The 18,829-nt window shown below is 40.9% G+C and overlaps 1 protein-coding gene and 1 pseudogene across 3 annotated transcripts in view; one reads left to right on the forward strand and one right to left on the reverse strand.

The window, feature by feature from the left end:
• Nucleotides 1-794: 794 nt before the first annotated feature.
• Nucleotides 795-18,829, reverse strand: part of RBM5 (RNA binding motif protein 5) — a 29,017-nt gene continuing 10,982 nt past the window's right edge. For both annotated transcript variants that reach the window (XM_080934619.1, XM_080934618.1), the window contains exons 7-25: nt 17,508-17,591; nt 16,860-16,920; nt 15,474-15,539; nt 15,083-15,243; nt 13,999-14,096; nt 13,164-13,251; nt 12,947-13,024; nt 12,793-12,865; nt 11,641-11,726; nt 11,199-11,283; nt 10,899-10,990; nt 6,199-6,360; nt 5,061-5,210; nt 4,911-4,982; nt 4,175-4,354; nt 3,872-3,946; nt 2,858-2,955; nt 2,647-2,776; nt 795-1,370 (exon numbers count right to left, since the gene is read on the reverse strand). In XM_080934619.1, the coding sequence (XP_080790745.1) occupies nt 1,245-1,370; nt 2,647-2,776; nt 2,858-2,955; nt 3,872-3,946; nt 4,175-4,354; nt 4,911-4,982; nt 5,061-5,210; nt 6,199-6,360; nt 10,899-10,990; nt 11,199-11,283; nt 11,641-11,726; nt 12,793-12,865; nt 12,947-13,024; nt 13,164-13,251; nt 13,999-14,096; nt 15,083-15,243; nt 15,474-15,539; nt 16,860-16,920; nt 17,508-17,591 (1,965 nt within the window). In that variant the 3' untranslated portion in view covers nt 795-1,244. The remainder of the gene's footprint in view (nt 1,371-2,646; nt 2,777-2,857; nt 2,956-3,871; nt 3,947-4,174; nt 4,355-4,910; nt 4,983-5,060; nt 5,211-6,198; nt 6,361-10,898; nt 10,991-11,198; nt 11,284-11,640; nt 11,727-12,792; nt 12,866-12,946; nt 13,025-13,163; nt 13,252-13,998; nt 14,097-15,082; nt 15,244-15,473; nt 15,540-16,859; nt 16,921-17,507; nt 17,592-18,829) is intronic.
• LOC308434512 (large ribosomal subunit protein eL30-like) lies at nt 8,223-8,560 on the forward strand (annotated as a pseudogene). Its single transcript has one exon. The product of its transcript is annotated as a large ribosomal subunit protein eL30-like (transcript).

An 18,829-nucleotide genomic window follows, 5' to 3' on the forward strand; every position in this document is an offset into this window, starting at 1 on the left:
GCTCATAAACGCAGCACCTTGGAGACTGAGGCAGGAAGACCCCAAGTTCAAGGCTAGCCTGGGTCACACAGTGAGACAGGATAGAGAGAGACTGGAGAAGGCTCAGTGGTTTACAGCACTTGTTCTTCCTAGAGGACCCATACTTGATTCCCAACACCCACAAGGCAGTTCATAACTTTAGTTTTCAACACCCTCTTGTGGCTTCTGTGGGCACCAACATGTACATATGCACAGACATTACATGAATACACATAGATCTAAAATTGTTATTTTAAAAATTGAAGAGTGGTCCGGAGAGATGGCTCAGCGGTTAAGAGCACTGACTGCTCTTCCAGAGGTCCTGAATTCAATTCCCAGAAACCACACAGTGGCTCACAACCATCTGTAATGGGATCTGATGCTCCCTTCTGGTGTGTCTGAAAATAGCTACAGTGTACTTATATACATAAAATAAATCTTAAAAAATTAAAGAGCAAAACCAAAGGGAGGTTCCATTTCGACAAGCAGTAACCTAGTCATGTGCTCTGCCCTGACAAGTCTAGAACCTGAACAAGACAGAAGCAGTCCCATCTATGCTTATGAACTGGAAGGAGGAGCCAAAAGATTACCACAAGTACCAAACCAGCCTAAATGAGTCTTCTAAAGCTAGCTTAGGTTTTAACTCATCTCAATTAAAAAAAAAAAAAAAAAAATCCAAATGCAAAGAAAAGTCACAAAGACGGACTCAACAGCCTTTACCACCCATTCTCTCAATAAAGACACAGGAAACCCAATTTTGAAGGTATTTCTTTTGTAAAGGAGCCAGACGTGGCAGCTAGACTGAAAATCTTCCAAAATTCTGTACAAATGTATAATATACAAATATACACAAGGCTATTGCCAAGAAAAGACATAACAACAATAAGTGACAGTGGTGGCTTTGGTGACAACCACTCTGAGCTTCTCAAGCCCCCAGGAAGCAGGGACACAACACAGGCTACAACAAGTAAAACACATTACATTTACACTATATACACCTTAGTATAAAAGCCCATTGTCCCCTCTGTTCACAAACCCTCAGGTGGGAAGAAAGGTTGTTTACCAGATAACCCACTTAAGGGAGCTCATTTAAGGTAGGAGAACCCCTCAGAATAAAGTGGTTCACCCTAAAACTATTAATAGCACAAGGCATGCCCTTAGAGACAGGCAGTAAGAGCAACTGAGGAGATGGCTTGCTCCCTGTGCTCCGCATTGCTTCCCCAGTCTCACTCCATTTCAGTGAACCGGGCAAACATGGCTTTCCGAACAGCATCTTTGTAGGAATCGGCACCTGACAACCCGTATGCACTGCCTTTAGCTCCTAAGCCAGCTCCTTTTAGCCGGACTTGAGCCTGGGGAGACAAAAAGACTGTTAGCAGCTGCTAAGCTAGGTATAGACTGCACCACTTCTCATCCCACCCACACCACTGAACAAAACCCATAAAGAGAAGACAAAGATTCACACTGGACCTGGAGGCAGTTTTAAAGATTGGGGCAATAAAAGTGGCTAAGGAAAAGGAACCTACTCCTACCCTTGAATGCCTACTCAGTGAACATTATTAGTGGCTAGTAAGGCCTCTAAAGCATTTTGCTGAGGCTCGAAAAGGTAATTTATAGGCACAAATTCAAACAGGATGGATAATGTCAATAAAACTCACATGCACTGGGGAACCAAGCTTGTATAAAATAAAAACAAGAAAAGCTTGACAAAGGTTGTGCTACCAGGGCAGTCTCTGGTACCATTCCTATCTTGGCCAATGGGTCTGAGCCTGAGCCTAGGACTGTCTCAATTTGGACTCTGAAAAATTGAGTGACTTTTTCTCCTAAATTTAAATTTAAGATGGGCAAGTTGGGGTGAGTAGTGTCAAGACAGGGTCTCACTAAGTTGTCCAGCTAGGCCTTGGGATCCTCTTGTCTCAGTCTGCCAAAATCAGGCCTGTACTACTGAATCTCCCTTAAATTTTCTTTAAAAATTAAAAAAAAATGTCTCTGTGTGGGGTTATGTATGGCATGCTGCACGCATTTCAGAGGACAACTTTGTAAAGATGGTAGTTTTATGTAGGTTCTGGGGACCTAACAAGTTGCTAGGCTTCCCTGTTGAGCCATCTTGTTGTTTTAATTATTCATTCATTTTTATGTTCATGATTATTTTGCCTATGTCTGTGCACCATGTGTATGCAGTGCCTGTGGAGGCGAGAGGAGTGAGTCACAGCACAAGAACTGGAATAAGATTCCTAAGTGGGTGTTGGGCACTAAAACTAGGTCCTCTGCAAGAGCAGCAAGCGCCCTCAACTGATAAACTATCTCTCCAAATTGTATTTTTTAAACAAGGAAGGGCAGTAGGCTTATGGCACATGTCTTTAGTTCCAACACTGTCTAGGCAGGGGCATATAAATCCGAGTTTGATTCTAGCCTGGTCTACATGGCTACATGGGGTGGTGATGGTGGTGTGTAGTATGTGTGTGTGAGGAGACACATGAGGGATGAAATAACCCCCCTCTCATAAACAAAAGAACACAATGAGGGAGATGAAGAAAGGGTTTCAGGGAAAGTATGCCTTTGCCTATTCAACACTCTGCAAGCCTACAAACACATCCAGTACCCATGAAAGCCAGAGCCTATACTTACTTCAATGGGAGCTGTGATGCCTTGACACTTTCTTCCTAAGCCTGAGCCTTCCCGCCAACCCATAGCCTGCAGCATCTTGTTGCCAATGTTACTGTGGTCAATGCCATCTTTGGTGGGCTGCTCGTAATTCCTGCAAAGTGGAAAACACACAGTCACTTAAAACAGCCAGAGCCCTAAGTAAATAAACTGGAAAATGGTGCACATCACATACACAGTGCCAGCATCAAACTGCTTCTTTCGTTTAGGCTCTGGGGGTTCTGGAATTCCGTACTTCTCTCGTCTTTCTGCTGCTCGATCTCGGTATTTCATCTATATAGAAAAATAACAATAAAAAGATAAGGCAGGGGTATCCTCATTTCAATGTTCAATAGTCTTATTAACCCGCTGTATCCTTTAACCTGGAACCTATTAGCATGGACTTCAATACCAAATTTCTTTGTTTCCTTTACCACTCTTGGTCTCATTACTTGTTACTATCCTAAAGATGAGGAAGCCAGAACTGCCCATCCCCAGGTCGAATTTGGACAGATCTACTTCCAGAAACAGAGAAGTGTTTAAGAGACTTCCTGAAACCCACCCAGCAAACCCCGTAATCAATGGGAAAGTAAAAGCTTTCAGTACAGACACCTCAGATTTATCCTGGGGCAACAAATTTCTAACTTATTTTTAATGTATAGGCCTCTATATGCATTTACAATTTTATCTGGCCCTATCTCATCAGTCACTAATCTTGCAGGCATTACAAACTAATACACTTTTGTCCTCTGCCTATCTGTCAACTGCAGCCCACTCTTCCCTTCTACATGACTGGGAAATTACATGCTTTCCTGTCTTCAGTGCCTCATTTAAAGCCTTCCTCACCACTCAAGAAAGCTTATATTAGCAGGACAAACAAAAAGAAACACATTTTTTCCTTAATTAAATCCACTGTTGGGCTCACAAAACACAGGCTAGTCCAGTTACATGAGGTATAATGGCTAGATGATAAAAGTGTTTTTGATATACCCTTCCACTTTGCTTAGGAACCTGAAATTAAATGCTATACATAAAAGCAAAATAAAAAACTGGTGTGGCAGCATAGCCCTATAGCGGCAGCTATTTGGAAGACGTGAGCCTAAGAGGTCAGGGCCAACCTGTGAACATAGCAACACTCCATTTAAACAAACAAAACAAAGTATTAAAGGATGTCAGGATTCTTATCCAAACACAGTTTCCATGTATTCACCTCTCTCTCTCTCAGCTCCAAGGCTTCCAATTCCTGCTCGCTCAGCCTGGATCTTCGGTAGATATCCATATTTTGCTATTACAAACAAATTTACAGGCACATTTAGAATTCAGACCACTTTATATTCTGGCCAAATCTCAATACACCATAGCATCCAAACCAAATCCTGGGGTGTGTGAAGATAAAATGATTCTCTTACCTCCTAAAACATCAATTACCTTTGCAACCTGAACCTTCACCAGGGTCACATTTCCACCATTAAATTCCCTCCCTTCCCCAATAAGCTTTGAGAAGCAAGGCCACCTTGTGTAAATCGGAGAGCTGCTGGTGCCTGACCAGGGCATCTCTATTTGGGAACTGTCGTCGGCACAGCAAGCAGGCCATCTTCTTCCAGTCAGCTAGTTTCTCTTCCTCACTCTCAAGTCTCTCTACCAGTTCCTCTTCATTGTCACTGTCACCACTGTAAGCAGCAACCAGACCTCTCTGGAGACAAAATGACAATGGGTCACTGGAAATTGCACAGATAAAACAGTGCCAAAATGTGAGAGAATCTCTATTGTTCTGTATTGTCTTTTAGTAGTAAAGAATACTTCATCAACTGTATGAAACAGCCTTCTAGAACCAACCCTGTGAAGCCAAAGAAATGGTCTCTTAGATGACTGTTTTCAAACCACTGACCATGCATAAAAATTCCAAACACAACAGATCAGAGCAATGGCCCAGCTAGCCCAGTATTTATCAAGACACTCTGTCCTAATTTTCTTTCCAGACCATTAAAAATTCTATTTACAAATGCCTCAAAAGCCAATTTACTTAGCTTGGGGATTCGGGCTTCATTCATCGGTCCATCTCACCTGATCTCAGGCACAAAAAACAAAGCCCTCAATGTGGATTCTATAATGCCAAAGCTGTTCCAAATACCCACTGACAGAGAAAAGCATCCCATTTTAAGAGGGAATTCCATTAGCCAAGATATAGCAAAGATTCAAAGTGGGACTCAAACCACACAGCTGGTAAAACACAGGTGGTACTTCCTTACTTTAAGGGGATTTTCTTCATCTCCATTTCGCACCAATTCAGGGATGAGTTGCTGTCTCTCAGCTAAGGCTCCCTGGAACACAGAACAAGCCATAAGTACAACTGTTTCACAGGTAGCCCTTACAGAGTATGCCCACTCCTGTTACTTTACCTTCTTCTCAAAAAGAGCAAAGCCAGCATCTGCAGCAGCAGATTCTCTTCTTTCTTCTTCTCTCAATGAATTGACAGGTTGAAAGCTGTTTTTAAAATTTTCTTTCTGTTTATTTAAACTCTTAGCCCAGCGCTCCATGTCTTTGGCAATCTAGTATCAAACGACAAAACACCATCAAAAAACACTCACTTCTCTGTAATCTAACAATAAGCCAACAAGAATCCTATGCTGTGGGACTCACAAGAGAACTCAGTAGTCATCTGAGTTCGGTACCTGGAACCCACGGTACAAGAAAGAACCCTTTAAAGATCCCTTTAAACTGTCTCTGACCTCTATACCATACAGACAGACACATAAAAATTTCTATATGTTAAATTATGTAAATGTGTATGGATCTGTGTGTACCAGTGTAGTGTCTTCAGAGGCCAGGAAAGTGTGTGCCATTTGTTCCCTGGAGCCAGAGTTACAGATGGAAGATTCCCAGTGTTAAGTGCCGGAATTCAAGCTTGGGCCATCTACAAGAGCACTATGTACAGCTCAGCTGTCTCCTTGTGCCTGGATTTTTAAATCTGAGCTGTGAGAACTGTGCTCATGCAAAAAGCACTTTACTGACAGAACTGTCTCCCTAGCCTCATTTTTTAGACAGGGTTCATGTAGTCCTAAATCACAAGGTCTAACAAAGTTTTCTTGTTTTCTTTTCAGTACATCAGGCCCAGCACTTGAAAGCCAGAACACTCTACCTCAGGCTATAATTCTTGCCCAACCCAGTTTTTGATTTTTATGGATTAAATGTCAGGCAACTGAACACACTAGGCAAGTACTCTACCTTCCCAGGGGCTTATTTACTTTGAGACAGGGTTTTACTAAAGTGCTCGTGGGAAAAAAGAAAGGAAGGAAGAAAAGAAGGAAGGAAGGAAGGAAGAAAGGAAGGAAAATAAACCCACACTGACTCTAAACTTGTGAGCCTTTTGCCTCACAAGCACCTTAGGTTGCTTCATTATAGGGTTGGACCAACAGGACCCAGCAGCCCAGTTTTTAAGAATCCAAATAAAGCTGACTTAAGTGTTATAAGCCAAAAATGAAGAATTAAGTTGATTTAACTCTCTAAGGAACCATGGTGTCCTTGGACAGGTCATACCTGTTGAGCAGTTTTGCTCTTGGGCTTTTCTTTTTTCTCCTTTCCTTCTTTTGTAGAAGGCAGGCCAGCCTGCTGGTTAGAGCTAGACTCTGCAGCTGGCACATAGGTCTCCTTCTCTCCATCCCAGTACAAGTACTGCTGTGTTAAGGAATTGTAGTAGTACTACAAGAAGAAGAAAGAATATGCAGTGATTACAAATTTGCTGATAAAGGTTTTGTGGTAGTGGGAATTGGTCCTAAGGCTATACGTATGCTATGTAAGTAACAGCTCTACCACTGGTTATGCCTCAAGCCTTGTTATGTTACACTTAGTAGTAATGCATCCAAGCACTCAGGAGCCTCAGGCAAAAGAACTGGAAATGTAAAGTCAATTTAGGCTATATAGTTGAGAACTTATCTTAACAAAACCCCAAATAAGTCTGGTCTGGACACCTGTCTGTGAATTTAGCATTTAGGAGGTGGGACTTCATTTTCAGCTTCAAAGGAAATCTTAAGCCAAAAGCTTTTCAACACAGCAGGCAAAAAACAAACAAACAAACAAACTAAAAAAACAAAACCCAAAATATACCCAGGACTAGTGATATGTATTTCCTGCTGAGAAGTATACATTGATATGCATAAAGATAAACCTGCTAGTAAAGTATGAAACTTCTAGAAAAAGTAGAATATGATTTCTTTTCAAGAATCTAGAAGGGTTTTTGTTTGTTTGTTTTATTTAAAAACAAAACAAAACAAAACAAAACAGGATCATGGGACTGGAGAAGTGGTTCGGTCGTTAGGAACAGGGGCTGGTTTGTAAGGGGATCTGGGTTTGATTCACAACAACATAGTAGCTCACAACTATCTATAACTCCAGTTCCAGGGAATCCAACCCCCTCTTCTAGCTTCTTCAATCACTGACTACTAGGCACTAAGTGGTATACATGGAAGCAAAATACCCATAATAAATACAAATTTAAAAATTTCAACAGGATCCCTTGCAGCTGTTCTCATACTTAATATATACAAGAGGCTACCTAGAACTTCTCATTCTCCTGCTTTGACCTCAGTACATGGTGTATGTAGTTGTTTGAGATACGGCCTGGCTGTCCTAGAACTCACTATGTAGACCAGGCTGGTCTTCTGAACTCAAGAGACCCACCAGCTTCTGTCTAGGATATGTGTGATACCGTACCTTGCCCCCCTTTTCTTCCTTAAAATCATGTTTAGTATGTATGTCTGGTTGCTCATACTGAGCTCAGAGGTCACAAACAACCTGTAGGAGCTAGTTTTCTTCTACCATCTGGGTTTTGGGTTATTTAGGTTTGACAGCAAGGGGATTTACCTATTCTAGTAGCTGGGTCCTTTATGTTTCTTACAGAGAAAGGAACTGTGGGATTGTCACATCTATGGCTTAATGAGGGAGAACTGCCATGGAGATGTCAGATCGAACAAGAAGAAGCTGGGCACACAGGCAGGCAGCATATTGTTTCTTCACACTTCCCTCTCAGAAACCACAGGCACTCAATATCCACTTCCTGCTAAATGCACTTGTTTTGCTATACTATAAACACAGTTCCTAGTTATAAATAGATACTTTTTAATGGAGTGTTAAAGTTGTTTTCAATCCTTAAGTTACAGACACTTAACAAAAATAAAATACTCCCTGGACATGCTACATCCTGTCCTCAAGAACACACAGGTGCCTATGGCCATACAACCCTTAATGTGCCTGATCTCATCTAATCTCAGAAGCTAAGCAGGGTCAGGCCTGGTTAGTACTTGGATGGGAGACTGCCTGGGAATACTGGGTGCTGTAGACTTAAAAAAAAAAAAAAAAAATCAGAGACAAAAATGTCTGTTTTTGTGTGTGTGTGTGTGTGTGTGTTTTTTTTTTTTTTTTTTTTTTTTTTTTTTTTTTTTGTGGGAGGGTTGGGAGGCACAGGCAGAGGAGGGGAACTTGAGATAAAAATGTTCTGTAGAGGCTCCCCGGCCATTTTGGCAGCTGATCTTGTTTAGGAGTTGTCCTGCACATAAGGCAAGAAGATGGTGGCAGCAAAGAAGACAAAAATTCTCTGGAGTTGATCAACTCTAGGCTCCAGCTTGTTATGAAAAGTGGAAAGTACGTGCTGGGGTACAGACTGAAGATGATCAGACAAGACAAAGCAAAGTTGGTTATCCTCGGCAACAAGTGCCCAGCTTTGAGGAAATCTGAAATAGAATACTACGCCATGTTGGCTAAAACTGGTGTCCATCACTACAGTGGCAATAATATTGAATGGGGCACAGTGAGGGGAAAATACTACAGAGTGTGCACACTGGCTATCACTGACCCATGTGACTGTAATATTAGAAGCATGACCGAGCAGACTGGTGAGAAGTAAACAAAGCTTTCCTTTAATAAAATTTTGCTAGGGCTCCTTTTGAAGAAAAAATAATGTTCTGTAGATTGGAGGTGCCAGCTGCTAACTAAACGACTACACTAAAATCCACTGAATTATATATTCTGATTGAAATGGGAAATTTTATATCAACTGAGGGGAAAAAAACCCACCTAGAATTTAAACCTTCTAGCTAGGCCTTTTCAGTCTTTTTTCTTTTTAAAAATTTTTCTCTCATATATCCCTCTTCCCTCAAAGTTTTTTAGAAAAAAATTTTCATTAGCTGTAGTCATGTGTGATGTGTGTCTGCATATGGGTATGTGAGCTTGACAGAAGCTCTGGATGCCCTGGATGGGAGGCTGCAGATGGCTATGAGTAGCCATGAGGGAGACAAGACCAAGGTCCTCTGGGAGAACATCAAGTGCTGAGCTTCAGCCCCTATAATTTTTTTTTTTTTTGAGATATTATCCATGTAGCCCTTGAGCTTCTGATATTCCTGCTTCTACCTCTTGAGTGCTGGATTACAAGTGTGTGCCACCATGCTTGGTACAAAAACCTTCCTGTTTTTCTTGCTTTTGAGATGGGGCGTGACTTTGTAGCCCATGGCTGCCTAGAACTTGCCATGTAGACTGGGGTCAAACTCAGCCTTTCTCTATCCACCTAGTCCTGGAATGGCTGTTCTGGAACTCAGTGATTGCCTGCCTCTGTTCTAACTGCATCACTATCACTTGGCTAGCACAAAATCTTAATTTGACAAAGCTTTCTCTAAAAATATAATCAAAATAGTGGATGATAGAGGGGAAGGGTACTAATTGGCAACAAGCACGAAGACTATGCAGATATGTTAGGAACACACAGACACACACACACACACACACACACAGAGACACAGAGACACAGAGACACACACACACACACACACACACACACACACACACACACACACACACACACACAAAGCATGCATCCATGTAAACATTAAGATTCAATTCCCAGTACCCATAAGGTGGTTATCAACTATCTATTGTAACTCCAGTCCCAGGAGATCTATCACCCTATTGTAGCCTCTGTCAGTATTCTAAATTCCACCCCAGTTGCAATAGCAGGTATGCCTGGCACTATAAAAGGGGCTGCTAGCTCCTTCCTCATTCTTTTGCTTCTTTTGTTCCTCTCTTGCTCTTGCCTTCTTGTCCCTTCTTTACCCAATCCCTTTCCCTCTTTCCACTTGCTCATGGCTGGCCTCTTCTCGTCTCCCTCCCTCTCTCTACTACGCTCTTAACTCCCGTCCCCATGCCCTTAAACTATTCTATACTATACCATCATGTGGTTGGTCCCTCAGGGGGAAGGGATGCCTCAACATGGGTCCGCCTGAGGCATCCCTCTTCCCCCCACACCTCACCATACCTCCATAGAATATATCCTCTCTTTATCTGTTCATAAACACAACACATATCTCTTTATGTTTTTATAAACTCATCAGCTTCAATGGACACTGTACACAGAGTGAACAGATATAAACATAGGCAAAACACATATTAAGAAAATTACAAAAACTCAAACACATTTACAATTCATACACTTTTCTATATATACAATATATCTCAAAACAATGGAAAAAAATGTGTTAGAGTGTTTGCCACAAGAGGGCATCAAATACCCTAGAACTGGAAGGATGGGCAGTGTCAGCTGCCATGTTAGTGCTGTAATTTGAAAAGGTTTGTGCAAGGGTAGCAAGTAATGGAAACCACTGAGCCCATTCCCATCATTTCATCAGTGCTGTGTACAACATTTATGTGTGAGATGTGAACAAGGCATGTATATGCCCATCAGAGGGTAAATGGGGAGATGGCTTTCTTCTGCCATTTTCAGTTCTAGAGATCAAATTTAGGTTGTCAGGCTTGCATGGTGAGCATTTTTACTCACTGAGGCATCTCGCTGGGTTTGAAAACATTTTAAAATCTTAAATCCTGAAATGAAAATTATTGGGGCTGGAGTGGCTCAGTGACTAAGAGCACTGACTGCTCTTCCAGAGGTCCTGAGTTCAAATCCCAGCAACCACATGGTGGCTCACAACCATCTATCTGTAATGGGATCTGAGGCCCTCTTTTGGTGTGTCTGAAGACAGCGACAGTGTACTCATAAAAAAAATAAATAAACATGTAAAGAAAAAAAAAGAAAAAGAAATGAAAATTATTTACTGGTAGCCATAAAGAAATTAATGAAAGAAAAATCTTACAACTTATTTGGGTCACACAATCTTTTTAAGGAATATTTCATCTGATGCCCTGTAAAAGTGAAACCAGGTTTTTCTAGTGATATTAAGGAAGGAAATAGCATTTACCTGTGAGTTAGGGTCATAGTAGAGCCCTGTTGTAGGATCATAATAATATCCTGAAGATTCATCATATTGATAAGTAGATGTGTCAGGTACTGCTACAAAAACAAAACCCAGCCAGTCATTCAAGGTAAGAAACTTGATATCAACCTCTAAGCCAGTGAGCTATAGCAGGCCTCAATATTCTTTCTTCACATTCCCAATTGTCCCTCTGACACCCGTTTCAAAGGGAGAGGAACTTTATTTAACAACAAAGGCAAGAATTATGACCTTCCAACTGTCAAGAGTCCCATGAGGTTGGCTTACCATACTTGGTACCAGGAACTACACCAGTAGGGGAAGCAGCTGGGGCCTGTGTACTTGTGCTAGTGCTAGGCTGTGCTTCCTCAGTCTGGAAAGAACATTAGCTTCAATGTAATTTCAACTGTAAAGCCTCTTAAGAGAACTAAGTTGCTGTAATCATCTAGGAGGAAGGACTCCCCTAACAGATACTCTGAAGCAAGGATCTAGGGCAGTTCTATAGCAAGAGATATGCTGGCAACTTTCTACAGGCCAAGCGGAAGCATTTACAAAGTATAAATATGACTGGCTTAGTACTTTATATTTAAAACACATATACATGCATATAATAATTTTAAAAAACCTAATAAAGAAGTTAGGTAAAATTAGTCAATCCTGGCTCATATACCAGGAAAGGGTAATAGCAACATAGCAACAAAGTTATTCTGTATTTAGAGCAAAAGATTACCGGCGAGCCAGGTGGATTGGAGGTCTGATTATAGAGTTGGGGACTCTGGGACACTACAGCTGCTGAGGTGGTAGTCACTGTGGTGCCTGGTGATAAACAGAAGGGTTAGGTAGAGCTACAGTATGAACTCTAGTGTAACTATTCATTTCAGCCTTCACACTTTGTAAGCTGTTTCTGTCTGTTTCTTTTTTGGGGGGTGGGTGGGTGGGGTGGAATAGCAGGGTAGGGTTTTATTAAATGGTGGCCTCAAACTCATGAATCCTCTGCTTGGAATATAAGTTTGAGACCAGCCTGGTCTATGGAGTGAGTTCCAGGACAGTCAGGGCTATACAGAAAAACCTTGTCTCAAAAAAACGCAAAGAAAAGATTTGACTCTAAGGCTTTATATTTGTGGAAGAAAATCAAAAGCAAACTAGTTTTTTTCTATGACACCCTCATGTAGCACAGGCTAATTTGGAGCTTGCTATGCCTCTAAATATGAACTCAAACTTTTGGTTGTCCTATCTCCACCTTCTGTGTACTGACATTAAGGACATGAACAATTCCCAGTTTTATGCAGTGCTGGGGATTTAGTCCAGGCTTCATCTATCCCATATAACACTTTACAAACTGACCATTCCCTCTCATAGTTTCACTATGAAGGTTTTGCACTTGCAATACAGAGATTCACTAGCTGCTGACTCTAGAATGTGTGGGCCACCACACCCAGCTATACAACTACCATGTCTAATTGCCAAAGTCTTTCTCCCCCTTTACAGAGACAACATCTATCTGCAGTCCTAGAACTTATCTCTGGGTCAGAGTGGCCTCTGCCAGACCACAGAGTGCTGGGATTAAAGGTGTGGGCTACCAACACTCTCTTATTATGGCACTGCTGGTGGGTGTCTGAGTGGTGCTATGGGGCACATACTCTGTGCAGCTAAACTTCTGTGGTCACTAAAGATTCCACACATGGGGTGAGGAACACAGCTCAATTCCAAGAAGACAGTTATCATAGCACTGTCTCTTTTTACTGGAGTTTTTGGCTAATAATGATAGTCTTCAGCATGTCCTCTCAATTCTTTCAAGAATATGGACTTGTAGCTTTGAGTCTAGTTATTATTTCCTTAACCACAGTTATCTAGATAAAAGCACAACAGAGATCCTTATTACCTGATGTAGCTGATGCATCAGACTCCAGTCCTCCAGCCTGTTGCTGATAAAACTGCTGGTAATCCTGTGAGTACTGAGGGAAAGTCCACCATTAGAGCTGCATTTTAGACACAGTCTGTAGATTAGAAGTTGAATGCTAGCTGAGTTCACCTACTTGAGTGTACTGTGTATAGCCATCCTGGCCTGGCTGCATATAACTGTAGTCAACATTGCCTCCTTCACCACTTTGAGACTATAGAATATCAAAGAAAAAGAACCAAAGATAAAATTAGTAGACAATAAAGATGTCAGAAAGCAATCCCTAAAAACATTTCAGCAAGCAAACTTAGGTTGAGCATGATGTGAAAAAGACCCTTCCTCATTACTCTTACCTGAGTGGATGACCACTGAGCAGCAGCAATGGCTGTACTAGCTACAGAGAAGGCGCTGACACGGTTACCATCTGGAAGGACCAAATCTCTGAAATTACAAAGATGTAGTATCATGTGATTCTCTCTGTCCTAGGTTTGTGCTTCCACTGTGCCAAGTTCATTCCAGCCTCTGGGGTTGGAGGAGGGCATATGTGTCTCAAATGCTAGTAAGGTTGAATTTCCTAAGGAGAGGGGCCTTAGTAAGCTTCAGTGGATGTCACTGATCTACTTTATAAGTGATCCAATAAGGTATGTGTTAGATGACTAATGATACTAGAAAAGGAAGATTTTCTTGTGTACTGTACACGTGAAGGTGTAAAGGTGTGCTCAGTGTGTGTGAAGACGAGAGGCTGACATGTGGTATCCTTCTCTTATTCTCTACCTTATTTTTTGAGACTGTGTCTGCCAGGATCTCCTTGTCTCCACCTTAGCACCAAGGTTATAGCCGTGGCAAGTACTGTACCTACTAAGTACCTCCAGGCTCTAAACAAAGGACACTTATAGCATTAGACAGGAATGTGATGCATCAGCATGCTGTCCCACACGCTAAGGATTATTTCTGGACAGGTTTACATTGCACTGCTGGAGTTTGAGTAGAATATGCCAAAACCATATCAGGTACCCACTGTTAACTGTGATAGAGGACTGTAAGGATAAACTCTCAGAGAAGACAATCTTCTCCCTCTTGTCTGTCCAGGGAAATTGTGGAGCTGAGGTACAACTGGCAAACATCCTTATGTAAGTAAACATGTAGCTGTTAAAGAGTTTGTAATAAGGATAAAATGACACCACTCACTTTCTGGCACTTTTTGCAAAATCAACTCCAATAGTTTTTCCATCAATTTTCAATGGAGGATGGAGACTCTGTAATATCTGTAGCAGCTGAGAAGCATCCTGAAAGAGAAAGTGAGGAAAAAGATTTAAAGATATAATTTAAATATCGCTCTACCACCCACCCTTGTAAGAAATAAAGCTTTCCATTACAAAAAAAGAGAGGAAGGAAGGAAGAAAATAAAGAGGCAATAATTTCTTAACCTGCTTCTGGACATAATTTGAGAAAAGAAACACCCTGTGGACATGAAATTATCCAGAACAAATACTAAATCAATCTAAAGGTACAAACTTCAACTCTGTCAATTCTTTATAGCTAAAACTTAATATGTAGACCAGGCTGGTCTCCAACACACAGAGATCCACCTGTCACTGCCTAAGCATGTGCTGCCGAGCCAGGGTGTTACTTGACTTTTAGGGTTGCAGAAATGTCGTAGCTGCTCTTCCAGAGTATCCAGGTTCTATTCCTAAGTGTCTATCTATATGGGAGCTCACAACCATCTACAACTTCAGTTCCAGGAGACCCAAATATGCATGTGTTGCATTAGCCCAGGAAATGAAATTATCTCCCCCCACCATACAGAGAAAGTTGCCTACTTTGGTCAAGTTCTTTGTCCTGCCTACCTCACTACTACTAAGAAGTCACTATGTCCTAAGAACCAGACATAGTTCATAGTTCCCTCTTCTGGTGTGTAGGCATACATGTAAGTAGAATACTATACATAATAAATAAATCTTAAAAACCATAATTTATTTTATGTATAGGTGTTGCTGTCTTCAGACACACCAGAAGAAGGCATGAGACCCCATTACAAATGGTTGCAAGCAACTATATAGTTGTTGGGAACTGAACTCAGGACCTCTAAAAAGAGTAGTCAGTGCATTTAACCCCTGAGCCATCTCTCCAGCCCTACTACCGCCCTCTTAAGAGCACATTAAATAGAAATGTTTTTCAAAAAAAAAAAAAAAAAAAAAAAAAGGAAAAAAAAAAAGGGGGGGGGCACGCAGGGGGCAGACTCTGAAAGATCAAGATCAGTGGAGAACCTCACCATTGCAGAAGACAGCTGCACAAATGCAAAGCCTCTGTTTTGTTGAGTCTGCTTGTCTTTTATGAGGCGAATGTTATTGACAGCTAAGGAAGCATAGGGAGACAGTGCTGTCATGATGGAATCCACCACAGTGTGTGGAGCTATGTTCCGAAGAATGATTGCTGTTGGTAGATAAGAAAAATAAAGCTTTATTAATATCAATGCTTTTTAAAGGTTTACAGGCAAAACTATACATTTTTGTAGGCTCTGGCTTTTCATCCTGATAGGCTAAAAAAATTCCAAAGATCAATCTTCCACAGGGCAAACTAAAGCTTTTTAAAATGTGAGAGACCTGAGATTGCCAAGAGGTCAAATTTTAACATAAAAGTCAAAAGATCATGTTTGAACTCACTATCACAGTAGTAATCCACCGACTGAACAGACTCTGTGGTTCCAGGGGGCACTTCCTGTTCAGAGTCTAGAAGTAAAGGAAATCCAAATGAAGACAGACAGACAAACAAACAAGCCCCACTTCTTTCTTTTCATGGCCGTTGGGGGCATGTGTGTCAAATCAAGGTCTCTTGTGCATGCTTGGCAAAAACTCTGCCAGAGAACTACTCATCATCGCCTCCCAAAGCATTTTCTTTCTGTTTCCAATGTCTTAACATGGTCTTAGTACAGAGCCCAGGCAAGTCTTGAACTCTTGGTAATCCTATCTGTTTCCTGAGAATTGCGAAGATTAGAAACACTACCATTCCCATCTTCAAAAACTTAACCCCCCCCCAAAAAACCCCCAAAGAAATACATTATAACTTCTAAAGTACTTATGCATGAGACAGTTTCATGTAGCCAAGGCTGACAACAAACTTGCTATATAGTTGAGAATGACCTGGACTCTAGATCATCCTGCTTTCATCTCCTGAGAGCTAACTGTTTTTATTTTAAGCATATCTAGCATATATATATATATATATATATATATATATATATATATATGTTAAATTGGTGGTGATGGTGGTATCTCTTTGTATGGTATATACCCATACTCACTCACGCCTAAGTGCAGGGAGAAGTCCATGTACGGGGTATCTAACTTACTTTTTGACAAGGTTTTTCATTCACTGTGAGCTGACCCATTTGCTAGCTGGCCAGAGTACCAGGGATTGCCCTGCCATGCCTCTCCAGCACTACAATTATAATTATGCCACCATACCCTAATTTTTTTTATTTTTTAAATTATGTGGGTGTCAAGGATGTGAATGCAGGTCCTCAAGTCTGCACAGAAAATACGTTAGCTACTGAACCATCTCCCACTCTCTGCCTACTACCATTTTTTGGATAATCTTCCTATGTAACTTAGGTCGCCTTTGAACCTACTATATAGCCCATGCTGGGTTTGAACTTTTTATTCTAATTCAGCAGAAGTGTGAGACACCATGCTATTTTCCTTTAAGAAATCTGTGACTATACTTTAACCTAATAATTCTGACAGCTAATACAGAATGCAAATAACTACTGGACCAGTGGGAGACAGTATGTACTAAACAAAAGCAGATGTAGCATGCAACCCAGGCGAACAGCACCTTAATTTTGGGAAAAAAAAAAAAAAACAAAAAAAACCACAAAAAACTCTGTTCTTTCACAACCAGCATCAGCATCTACTTAGCTCAAGGTAAAAAGAGTTACGTTATTATATAAGTTTCTAACTTAAATACTCTAGAAATCTACATTTTCCTCAGGTTTACAGGCAGTAAGTCAAGTTTAATTGCATTTTCCAAACAGCTGAATCCACGCTTACCAAACTTGTCTGCTCCACATCGGAAGCATTTTAGTCTTTTCCTGAAATTGTTAAGGCAGCACTGGAAAAAAAAAAGTTTTATCTGTAATTATTTTTTACATCAGTCCAGGCTTTCTAGTGGGTTAGAGTAGTGAGGCCATGGGTAACTCAATAAAATATAAAAGCAAAAACTGCTATTATGTATCCTAGAAATAGAACATGTGCCTAAAATTTTAGCATGTTACACCCTGTGAATTCTTCCAAGAAAAACATTGTATTTTGAAGTAGGATTCCACTTTCACCAAGATGAAGTTTTTTTAAAGCAGCCACTGACAAAAGCTCTTTCTTGTATTAAGAGCATTACATGGATTGTTGTATATACAGACATAATGTAAATATGAACGGGAATTTTCCCCATATCAGACTCAGGTGCAGTGAGTAATCTTAGTACTTTCAAAATAATAAGACTTATAATCAAATTCAAAATTCAGCACTGGTGACAGAGATCCTGCTCTCTAATGCTGCTAGCACATGAAGACCAAAGAAAAGTCTAAAAACAGACTTCTGATATGAGCCAGTTATTGTTCTGATTTTCTCGTTAAGATATCAAACAAAGGGACAAAGAGAAAAACTTTGTATATTTAATTTGGGAAGAATATATATATTTACCTTGTTACAAAGCCAATCTTCAAATTTAGGTCTGGGATTGCTATAATGCATTGCAATATGCTTTCCTTGAATCACCAACTTTTTCTGTAAAAAAAAAAAGAAGCAATTAGTTATTCCTATTGTGAGAAACATGTGTCCATTTTCCCAGGGCAGAGCACACTTCGGAAAAATCAGTGCTCTGGAATTAAATGGACAACATACGGGGAGGACCAACCACCGCCACCTATACTCTGCCCGTCCAATGCTTCAGATAGGCAGTGAGAGAATGGGATGCGGAGTAAAGGTAAATGGAGTCAGGGAGTGCTGAGAAAGCTGCCAAACACTAAACGCTGACATGCACCAGGCTGTGTCTCCCGCAGAGACAGAAGTCCTAATATTTAGCATTGACAGGTTGCCTGAGAGTGACAGTATATTTCAAACACAAGACAGACCTCTTCCAGTTCTGAGACTGTCTCCTTTATTAGCCCTTAGCATGGTGTCCTTGGCCTTGGCGTCACCTTTTCCCAGACCCCCATCCTTATATAATATAAAAGCCTTTGTATTTTCCCTTCCCCCAAATTTTTGCTTCAGGATGTGTTCTTTGAAGGGACAAAGGGAGAGGGGAATCTCATTTTAAAAGGGAACTTGATGGTACCTCCTACTGAGTAAGGACTACTCTCAGTGCTACCAACTCTAAAACAGCTAAAAGGTTTTCTTGCCAAATGTGAAAATGTCATGTCTTAGGTGATAGGTGTGCTTTTTCTCTGAAATGGATTGTACTCTCTTCAGGATGACTAACCAGGAGGCCAATGAAGTTTCTTCAGGGGATTAGGAAAGTTTATAAATGATATATCTTATTTAAGTCAAGCGAGTAAAAGGTACTTTGAAAGGTCAAAACTCTGAGCTGAATCAATCGAGCCAAGAGCATCCCTGGCACCTGCCCCCAAAGAGCCTTCATTTAATAGGAGTGTCTTCTCTGTTCTTTTTTCAGGAAGGGGAATGGTGGTTGTAATAGTTGTCCAACACTATTGAATATATTTATTTTACACTTTTTGAGACAGGGTCTCCCTATGTGTTTCTGAAATCTGCCTGTCTCTGTCTCTGGCATTCTGGGATTAAAGGCATGAGCTGACATACCCAGCTCATACTATTAAAAGGAGTCTAACCCTTTACAGATAAGTACCGTTGGGCAATTTGGTTCTCATAAATCATGCTATGAATTTTGTCTTTGTACCGTCTAAAGGCAACACTGCATGTCTGGCCAAGTTGGAAAGAATAGAGAGGCCATATATGCACTATGATGTACAGAAGCAGACATATCCCACTAGGAGGGATGTGTGCTG

Source organism: Micromys minutus (genome assembly GCF_963924665.1).
Source record: "Micromys minutus genome assembly, chromosome: 21".
NCBI classification, from domain to species: domain Eukaryota; kingdom Metazoa; phylum Chordata; class Mammalia; order Rodentia; family Muridae; genus Micromys; species Micromys minutus.